Here is a 19,251-nt window from a genome sequence, read left to right as displayed (position 1 = left end):
AATATTCAGCTGTGTGCATGATTTGTTCAGGCTTTGCATTAGTGAATAGCATTCACCTTGAATGAGCTTTGCATTGGCACCTGGGACATCTTATATTTGCTGAAGGACCAGGTCTTTAGCGAGAGCTTCTTAATCCGGGGGAAGTGAAATGTGTGCATGTAGGGAACAAGGGGGATCTTGGTTGCTGTAGGTTCTTCTCCCAGATCGCCTTGGAGATGCATCGCTCTCCTTTATTTCGCTATTGCATTGGTAAGATGCAGTGCCTCAATTTCCCATGTTTAAAAGGGGCGGGTTTTGCCCTTTTTCAGAGAGATACTGTCAAATTTCTTGAGGCCAGTGGTTACAAACTTACATTACCTTGAGGCCAAAGGTTACAGAGACACATTATAGATAAATGATATGTAAACTGATACTGTGTATGTAGAACTTCAGCAATATTTAAATACAGGCTCTTTTGTTTAGGGCAATTAGAAAGCTGGGGCAGATTTCACAATCCACTTGACTTTTAGAAACACCCTGCATGCTCACCAGAAATATAAAAGTATTCAGAGCTAGTGTCTTGCTTCATTTTTATCTGTATGACAGAATTTACAAGATTTGTGCATGTGTATGTCTATATATTTGCATTAAAAACCTATCTGGCTGCTCTGGTACAAGCATACACACATCAAAGGAAGCTTTCCTGCATTTAATCCTTTAAATAAGCCTGTTTCTGCCAGCCCGTATATCTGAAATGAGATTAGCCAGCCAGTTAAAGCAAGGCTACAAGAAGGCCTTGGGGCTGGCTTTAAAACATTTCCTAGCCAGGGTTTCCCCCCACACCCCTCTAGACACAGAAGTGTTTGAAGTACGCGTGCGTTCGTGGCGGCTGTCTGCGGGGGGCTGGGAACACCCGCCGCGCAGGCAAAGCCGGGCGGGCTCTGCCCTCTCCCCGGCGGGCTCTGCCCTCTCCCCGGCGGGCCCGGGCCTTCCCCCGCCATTCCGCTCCCGCCGCCGGCCGGAACACGCGGGCGGGGGCAGGGGAACGGCCCCGACCCGACCCACGCCGCGGGGCCGGACAGGCGGCGGCCGGGAGCGCCCCCGGGCGGGCAGCGCGGGGAGAGCGCGGCGCTGCTGCTCCTGCCTGCCTCCTGCCTGCCTCCTGCCTGCCTCCTGCCTGCCTCCTGCCTGCCTCCTGCCTTCTTGCCTGCCGCCTCCCTGCCTGCCTCCTGCCTGCCTCCTGCCTGCCTCCTGCCGCTGCCCACCGCCCCTGTGGCCTGCAGCGGGGCCGGCCGTGATTTCTGATTTTATTAACGAGACACAGCAGGAAACGTCCAGTTCTCGGCACTGAGGTCTTGTCTCGGCAGCGCCAGGCCGGGGCCGGAGGCAGAGGAGGGAGCAAGCAAGCGCTCTGCTGTTGGTCCAACGCGGGGAGAGGGATCCTTTCCTCTCGCTCCCACTCCTGTAGATGTATACACATTTTAAAAACGTTGATCCTCCTTTTCTCTTCTCCCAGGCCCTTACTAGCCTTTCCTGGAAGCTGATTTTATCAGTGCTGTTTTAAACTAGAAGTTACAAAAGACAAGCTCTGTGTTAGCAAGCCCTGGTTTGCACAGTGAAATTCCCCGGTCTGTTTTCTACATAGTTCCAATATAGTTGCTGTGATCGTCTAGATTAAAATCAAAAATACATTGTCATGGCCTTGGTTTGAAATTAGAAATGACATTTAACGTTTACCATTTTACACCTTAAATACTGCAGATGCGGGCACATGTGGAAATACTATGCAGTCACAGGATGGTTGTGTAGTTATTGTGAAAGCCGTCGTACCTTTAAAGTCAAAGTGAATTAGCTAAGAGCCAGAATTATAAAAGAATATCTGCTTCCCTCTGAAGTCTGTGAGGCTTTTACTTCTGAGGCATGTGAAAACTCCTGAAAATTCTGCCCCTGGGGATAGTCCATGTTTAGGCAGCTGACTTTAGGATCCTATTTTTGGAACCTTTAGTTGAGATATTAAATTGGATTTTTAGTGGGAATGGTGCCTGAATTGGTGCTGTAGGATCTTGAAGCCTGTGTCTTAAGATTAATAAAGAAAATTTGGGGGATATCATTATTTTCTGTGGATAGGCTCCTTTTCATTACATTTTATATAACATAAAAGAGCAATGTAGCATAAATAAGTGTTCTTTAATTTTTGCAGAGCATCTTTAAGTAGTCATTGTAGCCTGTTGTGTTGCTAGTTTCCTTCACTGTCTTTTAGATTATTACCAGTAAGATTTCATAGAAAATAGCAGTCTCCTTAGTGGAGGGCTTCAGCAGTTTGAAAATACATTTTCATGAGATACTGTACTATACATTGTGTGACTGTAAACTAAACATACCCTCAAAGGTATATATGAAGAAATCAGTGTATGAGGAAACTGTGAAGGATTACGGTGTGGTGGATAAATTGGAGCTAAATGACAGTAGTTATGATTTGTTCTTGAGGATCTGATCTTAATGAAGTGGCATGGGTTGGAGCAATATATCTTCTGCCTGCAGTCTGGTGCAACTCAGTGCTGCGTTCAGTGATCTTATGCGGGCATCCGAGATCAGCAACCAGAATTAGGAACCAATTCTGAAAATAATGACGTGAGCATGTCTGGGTCTGAATATGCACCCTACGAAATGGACAACCTAATATTTAGCAGGAGTAGATACCAAATTTACAGTGAAATCTTAAAGAATTATTGTTTGTAAAGTATTTAGAGATTTTCTAAAATCCGGGTTCAGTGATATTATTAACAAAATTTCTTCTAACATACATAGCTGAACTTATCCTTTATTTCTGTAGGTCAGATCTTGCCAGCAAACCGAAACACACCAAGTCCCATTGATCCTGAGACTATCCAAGTTCCTGTTGGCTACGAACCTGACCCTGCAGATCTTGCTCTTTCCAGTATTCCTGGCCAGGAGATGTTTGACCCTCGTAAGCGCAAATTCTCTGAAGAAGAGCTGAAACCACAGCCGATGATTAAGAAAGCTCGCAAAGTCTTCATTCCAGATGACCTGAAGGTAAATTGGAACTGGTGACAACGTTGTTCCTACAGACTCTATGACAGTTACTCTCTGAGATAATAGGTTTGGAGCATGAATCTGTTTTCTCATGTAAGGTAAATCTGCCAAACTAAATACGACTTTGTTGTAGAATAAAACTGTTGATGGTTCTGAACAAGACTGAGAGAAGGGTGTCCCATATTAGTTATGCAACATGAGATCATGATCATGAGATCAATATTCATTTCCTTTGTATGCCATAAACTTCCTGTGTGACCTTGGAACAACTTACTTTGTCCCATATTTCCCACTTACGAAACAGTCTGATCATGTTTCCTTTTCATCCATCCTCTGTCTGTCTCATCAGCATAGATTGTGAATTCTTCAAGGAAGGATCCATCTCTTACAGGGTCCACGGAGATCCCTGATAATGACAGAATGGAATATATTGTGTCTTGTTTGAAGGTTGCTTTAGCTCTGTGTTTAATAATGAACGGGAACACTATGGTAAACACTACTATTCTAGGTGAAAGAATCTACACTAGTTGTAGGAAAACTGAACAAAATGATTCTGCTGAGAAGTGTATTTTAATACAATATTTTAAGTATATAATAATAATACAATATTTATAGAGAAAGAGCACTGCTTCTGAGATGTGAAGACGAAGTAGCATGAAGAGAGCAGAACAAATTGATGAACTGATTCATCTTATCAAACAGCTGTGAAAATTGTCATTATTTGCAAAATTCTATTCCCAGTATGTGATTTCCCAGAGGATCTTTCTTATCAGAGGTAGTCAGTGCAGAACTTCATTCCACTGTTGCTGCTGCCCCGCCGAGACGCAGACTGAAAGCCTGTTGGAGTCGGTGGGAATCCCTGGCTGCACGTGCGAAGAGACTGGGATGCCATGTGTTTACACCAGATTGATAGCATTAGGGAAAGACGCTGATGCTATTCGCTATTTTTATCCCTGAGGGTACTGTTGTGCAGTTAAAAGTACAGAAATCACAATTCCATTAGTGTTCAGGTGCTGTGTTGCTGTCCCTTTGTAGTATCCTCAGCTTTCGTTTCGGAAGGTTTATCTGCACCATGCCATTACTTACATGGGCAAATTTTACTACCAGGGATGCTCTGTTGGCATCGCAGTGTGCTGAGAGGTCTGTCTAAAGAGGTGTTCGGTACAGGAGTGGCTGTGTGGGTGTAAGGAGGCTGGAGTTTGCTGCTTAGTGCCATTCATCATTTTGTGGTATCTCCAAGTATCCTTACTCATCAAAGCAAACTTCTGCCAAAGGTGCAGTTGGACTACTCCGTGCCCAAGGTGGAAAATACCAGTGTCTTGCATGCAGCAGTGGAGCACATAAGTTTTCAGCCTGAACTAGAAGTTCAGGGTCTCTCCTTTCCTTGAGATCATCCCTTCAGTTGCCCTTGGCTCATTTCAGAGTGCTTGACCCAAGTGCTGCTTCTGCCCTGGCATGTGGACCGGCTGTTGAGTTCTGGGGGAGGGTAAGCAGATTAGACCAGTCAATCGTCTCTGGGTTGCATGTGATGTTGAAATGCCAGCCTTACCTCTTTCAGGCCTGGATTAAGGGATTTGCCATAGCAATTTGTTAAAATAAAGAGGGATGAAGCCTAGGTGGCACACTAATAAATTGCTTAAAGCTGATTTTTATGGAGTGGAATGAGATGGGAAATTATAACAAGATTTGGGTCATAGCTTTTTGCTGCATACTTGTTTTTAGAGGATTTTTGGGGGTCCCATCTAAGTACAGGTGAAGACAATTTAGAGATATGCTGGCTCCAAATCAACACTGCTGCACACCTTGTTAAGCTAAAGTAATATAAAGCAGTTCTGGAGCACTTCTAGCCGTTGTTTTGCTCTCGCTTTGCCTTACGCAAGCAGCAGGAGAAGACGCGGAGCAGCAGCACTGGGCCTGGTGTCACGCTGCCAGCCAGAGGAGCGCTGGGGTGTTTGTTCAGCGCAGCGCGGGGCAGATGGCTCCTGTGCCCGTGGTGGATGTGCTGCTGTGCTGGGTGAAACGAGAGAGCCACACAAGCAAGTGTAAACCTGTAACGTGGGGGATGACTTGGGAGGGGACGTTTGAGCTGTATGACCGGACCAGGCAACTTGCAGGTTGAATGGCTGCATCCCTCTTGCTCTGCAGGGGACTGAATTTTGCCTTTCACGAGAGATTCTGCCCTCTTTGTATTTACTGAGTTGTTCCAAATTTCTAGAACTTAATTCAGTTTCAAAGCAACATTGAAGCTGCTGTTTCACTTAAGGCCACTTCACTGGAAGAGTTGAAAAATCAGGTAAAATTAAATAGTTACTTGGAGCCTTTGATGCACCGATGCAGTAAGGTGAGCTCCTAGAGGCTAGTCTTTAGGGATAACACTTTGGGAGTGTGTTAGTTTATGAAACTTCAGAGGTTAGTGGGCCTAATTCTGGCAAATGCTGGTTTTTTTCTATGGTCAAAGCCTATTGTACTAATCTCTTCATGGATGGTACCAGAGCAGCCATTGTTGTTGTGCCAAGGAATCCTCTTGGGACTCTGCAGAGCCAGAGCTCTGAACAGAGGGAAAGAGCTGAATGGTAGACGAAGTGGATTATACCACAGAGGGAGTGAACCAGGTGTTGGCTGGCAGAGAAGAGGAGCAGGGACATACAAGAAGTAATTAGCACTGCTCCAGCAACCGGCAGAGAGTGAGTCACCACATGCGAAGGTGGATGTGCTAACTAGGTCAGCGTACATGTGAGATGAATTGTACCACCGGAATATTGCTTCGTTTTTCCTTGGAGGAATTCACAGTCAAGAGGATGAGGGGGTTACCATAAACATTTTGACAGAAACATGCGCAAGCATCTGTGCTCCCTGGATGTGTTATGCCATGTAAATCTGTAACTGCTGTCCCAGCAGTGCCTGGCTCTGCCGGGGCTTGCTGGGCCAGGCGAGCGAAGAGTGCGGAGTCAAGTCATCCCGGGTCCGGAGGCTGTGGCTAAGAGCACATCCTGGTGGCTGCTCAGTTTACTGAAATCTAATATCTTTTTTGTTTCTTTCTGTGTTTAATGAGCAGGATGACAAATACTGGGCAAGGCGTAGAAAGAACAACATGGCTGCTAAGCGATCGAGGGATGCCCGCCGGCTGAAGGAGAACCAGATCGCCATCCGCGCCTCGTTTCTGGAGAAGGAGAACTCGGCTCTCCGCCAGGAGGTGGCCGACTTACGGAAAGAGCTGGGCAAATGCAAGAACGTCCTTGCAAAGTACGAAGCTCGACACGGCCCCCTGTAAATCCAAGGGGGGGAGTGGGTTTTTTTCTTTTTTCTTTTTTTTTTTTTTTTTTTTTTTCTCTTTTTTTGTTGCGGGTTGGCATTTGAATAGATGGACAATGTGTTTCCTGTTTGATAGCACCATGCCCAAACCAACCTTTCTGTCTTCAGCACTTTACCAGAAGCAGAAACAAAACTGACTTACGTTAATTTTTTTTTGTTTGCGTATGCGTGTACCTATGTATGTGTGCACATGTGTGTTCACACGTCTGTATATGTGTGTGTGTGCATGTGCGTGTGTGTGTGCGTGCGCATGCATCTCAGCACTTCCCATTTTTATGAAGCCCTCTTCGAAGGGTGCCACATTTTTACCTGGACTGTTGAGAACTGCCATAGTAAGCTTTTTATTATATTTTTTTCAGTGCTGCTTCAGAGTAGGGTTTTTATGTTATTGTAACCAGTTCCATCCTCCTGATTTACTTGGAAAGATCCCAGTATAAATTATAAAAAAAGGAAAAAAAAAGAAAAAAGAAAAAAAAAGTAGATCTCAGTTTTTTCGAGAGTAACAAGCTATTGTTAAGTATGTCTAATCAGAAAAGTTAACATGCTAATAAAATGCACAAATAATAATTTAGTACTACACTGCAGAAATATTAATTTATAGATTGCTTTTGTTGTATTTTAAGTTTTGGTGATAATTGTCTTCAGATTTAAAGTGCTGTTAGACTGAGTTAGCTATACTCATTATAGATCCCATAATGGCTTCTCTATAGCTATTAAGGTTCCTTTCATTTCCACACCCCAGGTAGGTAGGAGTACTAGCGATAGAGCACAGAGTGTGTATTTTGCACTGTCTGTACCTGAAGCAATAATCCTATTGTACGCTAGCGCGCATGCTGCCCGGATGTTCCTAGTGGACGTAGGATGGTTTCCCTACCCGACAGGCGTTTTAATGTCTTTAACAAAAAGTTAAAAAGTAAAAGACACATTAACGTGAGCATGCTAATTCTATCCCTGCTATGGGGAGCGCATGTATAAGAAGCAGGATAATTAGTTGAAACGAGAACAAAATTATTAGTATCAAATCAGATCCGATGTTGAAATCAGAGGGGCTTTTCTGTTTTCAGTTAGTTATGCATTTCTTCAAGTTCCATTTTGTGATTAAAAATTAAATAAATACCTAAATTCAGTTGTTTTTCCCATGTTTTGTAATATATTTTCTGTGGACTATATCTTGCTGTTTTAAAAATCACTTTTATTCAGTTAGAAGAAGTCACTGGTTTGCAAAGCCCATTTTTCCTAGTGATTGTTGTTTTGAGTGTGACATGAACTGATGGTTCTGAACTTTATTGTTTTAAACTCTCTATTTGCTTTTGAACACGTATGTTCTAATCTAAAGTGGACTTCTGAAAAATGAATGTAAGAGACACTGGTGTATTTCAGAAGGGGATGGTGTTGTCATATACTGTGGTTAATCCAATCAATCTAAGTGTTTACTATAGACCAAAAGGATAGATATTATAAAATGTATAAAGTTTATACAGAATAATTATAGTATGTTTGTTTTGTACAGTATTTTTCAAGTACAAATACTGACAATGTATTTTGAAAGACATATATATAGCAAAAAGAAAAAGCTATTCCATGTTTAAAATATATAGCAAAGATATATATTCTCCATTATTGTACAGAAAGGAAATGCTTAGGGGTTTGTTGGTTGTTTTGGGTTTTTTTTAAATCTTTAATATTTTAAGCCTACCACTGGCACACCGGCGTGTTCTGTGCTTTAAATTAAATTTTTATGGAAGTAATATGGCTTTCCAGGATGTTCCATATTACTGAAAAAGAGACACTTTATTATTTTCCATCAGAAACACATAAAGAAACTGTTTAATAGGGACAAAGCACAACATGGATTTTAGTCAACTCTTGATTGGACAATACAATATTTTGTAAAGGCAGAAAAATAATATATAACACAAACTCACAGTCATTTCTAATCTGCTGCTGCTGCTAGAATCTGTTTCCAGCTGAAATTTTTTTTATAAAAAGCTCTGTTCATGTATACAGTTGTATGTACTGCATACGGTTATTAACGTGAGGAAAATATGGTGCTACATGTCTTGCTCACAGTTTTCTAAGTGATTTGACATTATTTTCATATTATAAAAGTGTTGTTCATTCCATTAAATCATTAATCATGCTTCAGGAGATTGTTACAAAGGACTCAGCATTTTGTGCAGCATTAAAAATACCCTCGCATCAATGGCATTTTTCCAGTATTTCTCCTCAAACATACCTGACTTGTCAGTGTCCCTTAACTTGCAGTACTTGCCTTTGGACCATTTATTCAGCAAATTGAATTTCCATGTGCTGCAGCAAAGTTCAAAGCATAGTAAGTTATTTTCTAAAGGTCAGTGTAAGCCGCTGGATGCATGGGTGGAGAGCTGAGTCTGACAGTGTTTGGCACAAGTCGCTGTGCCTGCTAGAGCCACTACCAAATAAACTATTTTTTTCATTTGGAAGAAGTGTGACTGTGGCAGGGCTCAGCCAGCCGCTGCTCTGGATACACTTTGAGCAGCAACGTAGCAAATTGCACCAGCTTACACTTGCCCTCCCGCTGGTCATTCCTGGGGTGACGCGGGAACAGCAGGAGTGGGGTGTGTGAGCTCAGCTGGTACCTGCCGAGCTGGAGCCCTCCCTCGGGTGCATTGTCACCACAGAACTTTTTTTAAAATGTAGAAGGTAGCTTGAAAGAAAATTACTTGGTTTCTTTGGGCAAGGAAGGAGTGGGAGGTTTTGTAGTTTTTGTAGGCTGGATATCACAGATCTATGAAGTGATGGCCACAGAGGAGCACAGAGGTGCCCGAGTGCAGGAAGGGGCACCTGGCATCTGCTCCTTCCTGGGGTGAGGACGGCCTGAGGAGCCCTGGGGACTGCAGCAGTTGGGGACCCTGGCTCCTCCAAAAAGCCCACCCTTAAAAAAAAGAGAGAAGAAAAAAGTATGTGGGCTAAACTTGGGAAAAAAAAACAAACAGGTTCTCTAACCAGGCTGTCTCCCCAAAGTAACAATAACAAATAAATAAAGGAGTTCAGCTCATTGCCAGTTCCCAGGGACAGCTTAGCTGGGCTCACCACACCGCTGAGGGCTTTGTTGCTCATGAAGGAGCTTGTAGGTATATGAAATTGTAATTTTATAAAAACAGAAATATATATATTTGCAGAATAATTAATAGCGTGTCTAAATAATTCACTGACCTCTATTAAACCATAAGCATTGGTAAAATGCTTGTCTTCTTTTGTTGTTTTTGCTGAAACTTAGAAATGAATTCTTTCTTTTTAAAAAAGAATGCCCTCTAAAAAGAAATTGAATTTGAGATGTATTTGTGAATATGAGCACCTTGGGGCTCTCCGTGGGAGAGCCCGTAGCAGAGGAAGCAGGGGTGGATTATTTTTTTTTCCTTTTGAACCGTGCTGAGGTCACTAAACCTAGCACCATGGAAATAAAGTTCTGACTTGAATCCACAAAAGCAAGAAATTCAAGATGAAAGGGCGGTGCCTGAGTGAGGGTTCGTGCTTGACTCACTGTACACAGACCAGCACAAACGCTCCCTCTACCTGCAGGGGAAGTGGGATGAGTTCAGCAGTGCCACAGGACCCCTGGCATTTGAATATCTTGCCTCTGTGGGTTTGTAATAACCCCAATTATTGCTTTAAAACTATTTTTGCATGTAATTTACAATAGAGCTGTGCAGTTTATTTTTATTTTGTTGACTTTTTTTTATGTGAAGAAAAGAAAAACAGTGTATCAAAACTTACAAGCGATCAACCATCGTATTTCTGGCAACACCACAAGACAGCATCTGTTTAAGTACAAGTTTAACAAATAAGATCAAATTAACTGTATGATGTGAAATGGATTGCATCCTGTATGCTGTTCAGCCCAAATCTTTTTTTTTTTTTTTTGTCTGTTCTTCTTAATGTTTAATAAACTTTTAAATTTTTCTTCTCTCACCTGTGTGCTTGCTTTGGTGTGTCAGATCTTGGGCTGAAGGCATTTGGGAGGGTCAGGGGGGTATATTTTGACTTTTCTCCCCACTAATGCTGGTCTGTGAGTGCCCGTAGCCTCCAGCGCAGGCTGTGCCCCAGCAAGGGGACAGACCCTGGGAAACTGGGGGTGCAAATGGCCCCCAGCCTGCCCCAGAGCCACAGCAGCATCCCGGCTGCGGGGGGTAACTGTTGGGTGTGAGCACAGCAGGTGTGTAGTTAGCATAGATCATATACTTTTAACTGTAGGATCCTCAGTGCTATTTACTATGTATTTTACTTATATCTAATAATATATGAGTATTAAAATGATACAGTGTAAGCTATATTACATCAGTACAACATCTACATAGAGATCATGAGGTGAATGTGTATTAACAATGCAGAGTAATACATTCATAAAAATGCTGCACATTAAGAGGTATTTTTTCTTCTAGTATACAAAATAACTGATTTTAAGCTCCATTATATTTAGTATTTATAGATAATATATACTACGTGCTTTTAGATATATACATTATATACACTACATAAAATCAGTGTAACAGCACTAACACTATACAAGTTAGGCATTAACACATGTGTATCTGATACGTATCTGTATACACATGCAGCTGTAGAGGGCATTGATATAAAGGCCTGGTTTTACTATATATGTTATGCTTAAAGTATATTTGCTGTAACACATGCACATGTATGCACAAATGTGCAAAAACTGCACGTGTGTGCTTGTACACACATGTGTGTGCCTATGCCTGTGCTCTTCTCTCTCCTGCTCTCTCTGTCCAGCCACAGCGCTGGATACGGTGTGAGATACAGATGGTGACATCATACACATATAAAGGTCTGTGTTTTAATATATAGTATATATTATGCACAAAATAGACGTTTTAATAACAGACACATTCTTGCTCAGTCCCCCTGTGTGTGCATGCACTCAGTTTTTTCATATATCTCTAATATATATAAAGGGATATATTTTAATATACATATTTTAAAATATATAAAAAAGTTTTAAAATTACCTTTTCATATGCCACACTTAGCAGAATTTGTTTTTATATATTTATAAATATATATAAAAATATACAAATAACTTTGGAAGTAGATTTTAGTGTAAAGGTCTAGTTTTAATGAGACACAGATTACAGTCATTCTAATCCACATGCACACATGCACACGCAGCCCTGTGTGTGTCTCCATGTGCACATACAGCGCTCTACTCTGGCCAGCCATGCACCTAGAGATCGCCTAATTAGACTGTCATAACAGCTATTATAAAGTTATATCAATAAAGTAAATGCTTCTAATCTTTTGTTATATACACACATATTTTATTGCTATAAAGGCCTGTTTTGACTGTATAAGTTATGCACAAATAAATGTACTCTACCAGCCAACCACACCCGCAGAGGTGCTTGCCTTCCTCCCACGCTGCCTGCAGACACACAGCCGTTAGCGCTCGCTCTCCGCCTGTCTATAGAGCCATGAAGTTAATAATTGTATTTCATATAGTATATCAGAATTTACTAATTGAATATAGCTTTATAATATATATTTTAAAAGATTCTTTTAGTGTTATATTCTTATATTAGTTATAAAGGTCTTTTTATGACAAAAGCTCTTACACACAAGATTTGTCATAATACGCACACACACCCATTCAGCCGTGTCTACAGCTACAGCCCTCTATACCTATACACTGTTGTATGTACAGACAGAAATTCAATTATATTTTCATACAGCATAATCAGCAGAATTTAATAATCTAGGTTCATATTTTTCTGTCTATAATTACATATTTTATTGCTATAAAGGCCCATTTTAATATACATTACATATTATGCACAAAGTGTATTTGTTATAACACAGACAAATGCATAAGTGCTCGCACACACACACACACACACGCAATCCTCTTATCCTCACCATCCCCGTGTCTGTCTAGTCATATAAAAATTTAATAATTAATTTCTATATAGCATATGTAACGATTTTATTTTTTTTTAATATGAAGATGCATATAAAAATAATCTTCACTAACATATAAAGGTCTAGGTTTAAATATATAGTATATATTATGCACCAAATACCTGTTTTAATAACAGAGAAGCACTCACCGTTACTCTCGGTCTCTCCCGTGCATGTATGTGTGTGTATACGTACCCAGGAAAGGTATCTTTTTAAAAAAAAGATCTATTTTTACAGACACTCTCACTCACAGACACATATAAAATAATGTGCATTAGATAAAGGTTAAAAAATTATGGTTTCATATACCATATTTAGCTACATTTATTTTTAAAAACTTTTCTATTTTGTATATATTTAAAAATATATAGATTTTATTATTATGAAGTTCTGGGTTTTCATAAATGTGATATGAGACACAAAGTGTATTTGTTCTAACGCACACACTCACCTGTGTCTGTGTGTATCTGTACACACACAGCTAGTTATAGATATAAACCCAATAATTATACTTTCATAGAGCATATGTAACAGCATTTACTTGATTCCTATGGCATATGTTACGGGGGTGGTGGGTGCCCAGCGCCCCTCCCTGAGGCATCCCCTTCGCCGGGCACAGCCCCGGCCCTCCGGCAGCTCTCGGACATCCAAGGGTGCCTTGCAGCCCTTTTAGGTATTATCTTTTTAGTTTCTTTTACTCAAGTCCCACTTTTCATGAAACCTGTGAGAATTAAGAATCTTTGAGACTCTTTAAACCCTCTATTAAGTTTGCCCAGTTGCTTAGAAAAATTATTGAGGAGCAAAATAAACAGGCAGCTGTACCCACAGCTTGCCTGGCACCCATGCTGTCCCCATGCCTGAGCACAACAACGGGTGTGCTTCTGCTACATGCCGGCATTTCATGTTTCCATCTAACCACCCCCTAACTGCCAGCCCAGGGAGAGAACCAGGGGCTGTCCCAGGGCACGGATGCAGAGCGGCATCTCTGCAACGGCCCAGAGCTCCCCGCCGCACCCCGCCGCTGGCCCCGCAGCGCCCCTCACCGTGGGCTCGGCCTGGCTCCCTCGGGCAGCGCCGACACAAGGGGTCAGACAAGAGCCGCGCACGGCTCCGGAGCGCTGGGCTCAGCTCAAAACCACCAGCAGTTTTTTTCTCCTCAATATCCGATATATCCTCCCTCGGGCGTTTCTGCCTCCAAGACGCTGCAGCGGGGTAAGAGACCCCGTGACACCGCTCGGCTGGGGACTCGCCCAGTCCCACAGCGAGGGGCTGCGGGGCCACAGACCAAAATGTCACCGGCTATAGGGGACAAACGCAGCATCACCCGTCAGCCCCGCGGCTTTGGCACACGCTCACCCTGACGGCAACAGGGCTCTCCCGGAGCACCCCGGTGTGAGACAGCGGGGGGCTGTAACCGTCTGGGGTGCTCGTGTGCCCGGGCCAGGGAACAGGGGCAGCATCAGCTGCCGTTTGGGAGTGTAAAACATGTTTGGCCTTAAGAGGAGGATGTTCAATCATTTTGCATATTAGTAAACTCCATTTTAACTGCAAATACAAGAACTAGCCCCACTTGTAGACAGCAGTCAATAGCCAACTTTCACCTCGGATTGAGGAAACGACAGAATTTCTTCCAACAAAGACTTTGGCCCAGCAATCTTATTCCTCTCACCTCTGTTTCAGTCTCCACCTCTGCAGCCTTCAGACAGAAACATCACGTCGGGGAAAAGACACGTTCACCTGCTCAGCCTCGGCGCTGTGTCTCAGCCCCAGCCCCTGCTGCCGTGTTACAGATGAGCTGGTCACCCAGTGGCCCCGGAGGATGTGAGGTGGGATGTCCCACGTGGCGTGGGGCAGGAGAGGCAGCGATGCCCATGCAGGGAAGGGTCCTGTTGCCCTGCTACGGTTTCACAGCCCCTTGGGCCCTCCCCTGCCCTGCCCGGCAGGCCAGGGCTGGAAGAGTCAGCAGCCAGGGTTGCAGAATGGGATTGCAAAGGCAATTTGCGCTGCTGAGATGGCCCAGAGGCTGCAGCCACCTCCCCTGCAAATAAACAACAGCTTTACCTGGCACAGAGCCAGAGGATGCTGCTGGGTGTTGGAAGGTTTAGTGAGGAAATGTTGGACCCGGGCCCCGGCGGGCCAGCCCAGGCTCCCAGCCAGGGCACTGCTCGTTTCCAGCACCCCACTGCATGTTTCTGTGGCGAAGGGTCAGACCCACTCCCCTTCAGTGCAGAAGCGACGGACAAAGCACTCGCTGCTGCCCGGGCACTCGCCTGTGCTGGCCCGTGTCACCCTGTGACAGCTGAGGGCAAGTGCCAGCATCTCCCTTGCTCCAAGTCACCAGGGCAGGAGGCTGAGCCCGGCTTGTGCCACCAGGGACTGACCTTGGTTGGAGTGGGAGGTTATTTGCTGCCTGGTGAGCGCTTTGTGACTGGATGGAAGCAAGTGTGTGTCTGTGGGACCCCCAGCACAGCCCAGGCAGGACACAGGGGGCTGTCCTGGAGACGCTGCTGGCAGCTCTGTGGGAAGGAAGCACAGCAGGGGGATGGGTGAGAGATTGCATCAAAATCCTAGAAAAAAAAACCCGGAAAGTAAAGCAAATCAGAATTCATTTTAAAAAACAAACAAAAAACCTCAACAAAACCCCCCACTTACACAACAATAAAAAACCCCCAATAACCAGAACAAAAATGCTAAGAAGGAGGAAAAGCAGCTCTCCCGGGATGCGGGGGATGGCAGAGCAGGGAGAGGAGCGCTTTGGCTGGAGCAGGACCCGGCCGCAGGCATGCAGCCCCTCGCCAAGGCACGTTACAGAAATTACCCAGCCCGTTGCAGCAGCATGGGTGGGTGCTGAGCTCCCAGCTCCAGGCTCGCCCTCGCTGCTGAGCCTTCGCCCAGCCGGGCAGTGCACAGCCCCAGGCTGTGGCTAGGCCGAGGGCAAGGTGCTCTGAAGGCTCCCGGTGTTTGGCCCCAGCCCCTGTTTCCCCTGAGCCACAGGGCCAGAAGCCACACCCTATCTGTGGTGCCTGTTGCTGTCACACTCCCCTGGCTGCACGAAAGCTGAGTGACATTTGCAGCCCCCTCCCCTGTCAGCATCGCTCCCTTTTCCTTCTCTGCCCGGTCCCTCAGGGACTTGCCTCCTCCCAAGATGATGCTGTGCCCCAGGAGGCGCTGATTTCTCCTCCACAGCGGTTCCCCTCTCGGCTCTCCACTGGTTTTTGGGGGATATCCTGCTCCAGGCTCACTGTCCCTCTCTCCTGAAACACGGGATTACAGCTCCTGCTTCCACCTCTCCCTCCTTTTGCACTGTCACTAATTTCTCACGTCCCTGTGTCACATTATCAGCTGGGAGAATAGTGTCTGAAGTCACTGGAACACCCCACTGGCCCTGTTAAATGAGGTGGCCATGAAGAAAATTTGAAGGGATTGAGTTTGTTTAAATCTGGGGGAGAAAAAAGCAAGGGAAGAAGTGACAGTCTCCAGCTATACAAAAGCTGTCTCTGAGCCCACTGCAGACAGGACAAGGAGTAATGGGCTTAAATTACAGCAAAGAAAATACTGCTTGGACAGCAGAAAAAAGTCTAAGAGGGCAGAGGGTGAAACTGAAATAAACTGCCTGGGAGGATTGTGAAATCCCCATTGTTAGAGGCTTTTTAGAACATGTTGGACAAGCACGTCAGGAATGACAGGCAGAGTTCGTCCTGCCTGCAGGCAGAGGATGGGCTAAAAATATCTGAGTCCCTTCAAGCTTTATTTTCATTGATTTAGCAAAAGGCTGATTAAGCCGCTCAGCACCACCATCAGCTTCAAGACAAAAGCCATTTTCATTCAGTCAAACATGTTCATATATGAAGACAGATCTTTAAAAAAAAGCCCAAACCATATTCCCTTCCTAAACTAATCCTCAGCTTCCCAAGAGCATGGTTTTTAATTTGAGAAGATGGTTGAGTTCCCACAGCAATGATGTTCAATCCTTTAGCATTTATGATGCTACTAAATCACTGCTCTTTGAAGCCAAATGTACCACGGGTTCCCCAGGTTCAGTAGGTGTTGTGGGTTGGGTTTCAGTGTTTCAACACCCTCACTAAGTACAGCTCCCCATCCAAACATCCTGTGGTCTGCTCTGAATGTCCTGTCGAGACAAGGCTCGGTCACTGCCTGACCATGTCACAGAAGCCGCATCCTGTGGCTGGTCACTGCCTGCACATCACACCTCTGCGTCACTCCTGGAAGCAAACACCACACACCAGAAAGCCACGAGGCGTCTGCTGGAGCTAAAGCCACTAATTCAGCAGATCTCTACTAACGCCTTTTCACCTGTGTGAAAATTAAAGGGAGATTTTCAAAGGCACCTAAAGGATTTGGGCACCCAAACCCATCGCCAGCAGGACTCATGCTGCTAAGCAATAAAGCCATCTTCTGAGAGCACACTAGCCTCCTTAGAGTCAATGATGTAACTTCTCTTATAAAACTGGTGCTGGCTTCACCACTAGCCTTCTGCAAGAGCATTTTGGTTCCCCAGGTTATCCTTAGTAACAAGTGCCCTGGTTCTACAAAGGGAACAAGCATTGCCACCACCCTCACTGCTCGCAGTCAGGCTCACCACAAACGGAAGGAGGATACCTGGTGTGAAAGCAAGCTAACAAACAGACACCCAGCTCAGTAACAAAATGACAGCCTGCTACAAAATACTACCCAAACAGGAATTGGGAAACCCTATTTTAAAGAAACCACTGCTCTCCCTAGAGGTTGGACCTGCAAGACTAAACTACTCCATTAGTTCAGGTTGTACATGGTGCAGATGCTCTGAGGGTGTTTCACCTCAAAACTTCTTTGTGCTGAATTTTCAAAACAGGCTGCAAAGTCCATCCAAAACCAAGGACCCCTGGGGTTGTTTAGCCTCAGGCACAGGGTTACCATTACACTACTGCTTATGCCACAGTTGGATATCACCAGCCCATCCAGCACTGCTGCAACACCAAATTAAAAGCATCCAAACCCTTCCAAATAGCCACTAGCGAACATTTCAGGTGTCTTATGTACGTTCCCTTTCCGGATTTGACAGTGCTTAGTGAATTTATTCAGATAAATGATGAATAAAACACTTTCAAACAGTAGAAGAATAACAGTGAGCAGCCTCTAGCTGCTGAATACCAGTCCGTGTCACAAGCTAAGCAACCTGCTCAGCATTACAGGGAAGGCAGGAAGGCCAAAAGCATCCACACCGCGAAGCCGGCAAGCGTCCGCTTTGCCATCCTGGTCATCCTTTGGTTCACTATTTTTAGCTTTAATCTTAGGACACCTATTGATGGTGAAGCAATTAGCGAGCATTCTTTTAAAAACAGCAATGCATGGAGAAAAGACTTAGTCAAGCACATGATGTGAACATGACAGCCTTAGCCTCCAGAGAAATCACGTGGCTGGATACACCAGACCTAAATAAAGAATTGTGTAGGGGTCCTGAGCATGAGGGACATTTAAGCAAGAGGTTTAATAAAAAAAAACCACTCTACAAAAAGCTTCAGTATCCTCTCTTTAACTTGCTCATTCCTGCCCCTGACACACAAGCGTTTCACCAAGGAGCAGCTCTAAAAACGCTCTGACACTTGTGTGATTGTCACAATTCACATATTGGCATGTAAGAGCTCAGTGACCAGCTGTGACAATCGTGTCAGGAACCACAGTGCAATTTCTGATCTACTGCAGCGATAACCCTGAGCCTCGGAAGCACGTTCCCCATCCAGCTGCAACACTGGAACTGCTGGTCTACGGAACAACCTGAACACGGCATGCCTGACACAGGCTCGGCGCCTCAGATCAGGCAAAAAACAATTAATTAGAACAAAACCATGTAAAAACACATTAAATTAAATCATCTGTTTGCTAACACTGATCTGGTATTTAGGTAACTTTTTAAAATTTTGGAGAGCCATGATAACCAGCAGTTTCAAAGACTCTGAAGTATCCCATTTCTACACCATAAATCAATACGGCAAAGGTTGCAAAAACCACGTTCAGACACTCACGCCTCCTTTGCAAGAGCTTCATTACTTACCTAGACCTGGAAGATATTAATACAATCCCTCACCATAATCACAAGTAAATAAGAGGGATGTGGGGAAGACAGAATTGAAAAAGAAGCCTAACAGAAAGAAAAATGAATACTTTTTGTACATTCCTTGTTGTCGTTGAATTTAAAAAAAAAAAAGCAATATGAAGAAGTGCACTCTAGAATAAATCCTTAAATGAATCCCTTCAGATAACTGAATTTTTTTAGATGCACACAATATTGTGCTAGAAAAATACGACCTAAAAGTGATGAGACTGAAAGTATCCAGTATTCATAGTACCTGTTGCATCCTAGACATCCTCTGGAAAGGTCCACTGCAAAACCAAAGCATGTATTATCACTGCTTCATTTAGACTCGGCGTACTTGTTGCACTTCTAAAACCTAGAGGCACAAAAAATACAGAAGCAGAAAAGTCAGGAAGACAAAGAAATCACATCTCTGTTACTGCAGCAGACATTACTGGAAAAAGCACTATTGTTACTCCTGGGAGGAATCAGCCTGGAGAGCTGCAATTAGACACAGGGGGAAAAAAAAAAGTAAAAGGCTAATTGGCATACTTGTTTTCCAGAAAGAAATGCATTTTTAGTTCAGCTTGTCCATATTTTATGCAATGATACTCCTATAGGGATAGGAGCAAAATTATGTATTTTAATATTATATAATTGAAAAAAACAAACCCCAGTATATAATGGTGTAAGAGGTATAATGGTGTAAGATCCAGAACAACAAAGAGGAAAGTAGCAAGTTCCCAATATTGACTAGAATTTAGACATAAATATACTTTTTTCCGTACCACAAATTGAATAATTTGGATTGCAATCTTTCCTACTATTTTTATTTTAAAGAGTTGACTGAGCAAGCATGAGGGTCATTAGGTTCAATTC

At 43.8% G+C, this 19,251-nt stretch overlaps 1 protein-coding gene across 2 annotated transcripts in view; it reads left to right on the top strand.

Moving 5' to 3' along the window:
• HLF (HLF transcription factor, PAR bZIP family member) overlaps nt 1-10,296 on the top strand; it is a 37,196-nt gene extending 26,900 nt beyond the window's left edge. The window contains exons 3-4 of one of the 2 annotated variants that reach the window (XM_074847023.1): nt 2,813-3,033; nt 6,089-10,296. In XM_074847023.1, the coding sequence (XP_074703124.1) occupies nt 2,813-3,033; nt 6,089-6,304 (437 nt within the window). In that variant the 3' untranslated portion in view covers nt 6,305-10,296. Of the gene's footprint in view, nt 1-2,812; nt 3,034-6,085 lie in introns of both variants that reach the window. The other variant, XM_074847022.1, reaches the window with a different exon arrangement.
• Nucleotides 10,297-19,251: the final 8,955 nt, after the last annotated feature.

This window comes from Strix aluco, chromosome 21 (genome assembly GCF_031877795.1).
Source record: "Strix aluco isolate bStrAlu1 chromosome 21, bStrAlu1.hap1, whole genome shotgun sequence".
In the NCBI taxonomy this organism is placed as follows: Eukaryota; Metazoa; Chordata; class Aves; order Strigiformes; family Strigidae; genus Strix; species Strix aluco.
The sequence above is the reverse complement of the archived record's forward strand: the minus strand, read 5'-3'. Positions and strand labels throughout refer to the sequence as shown.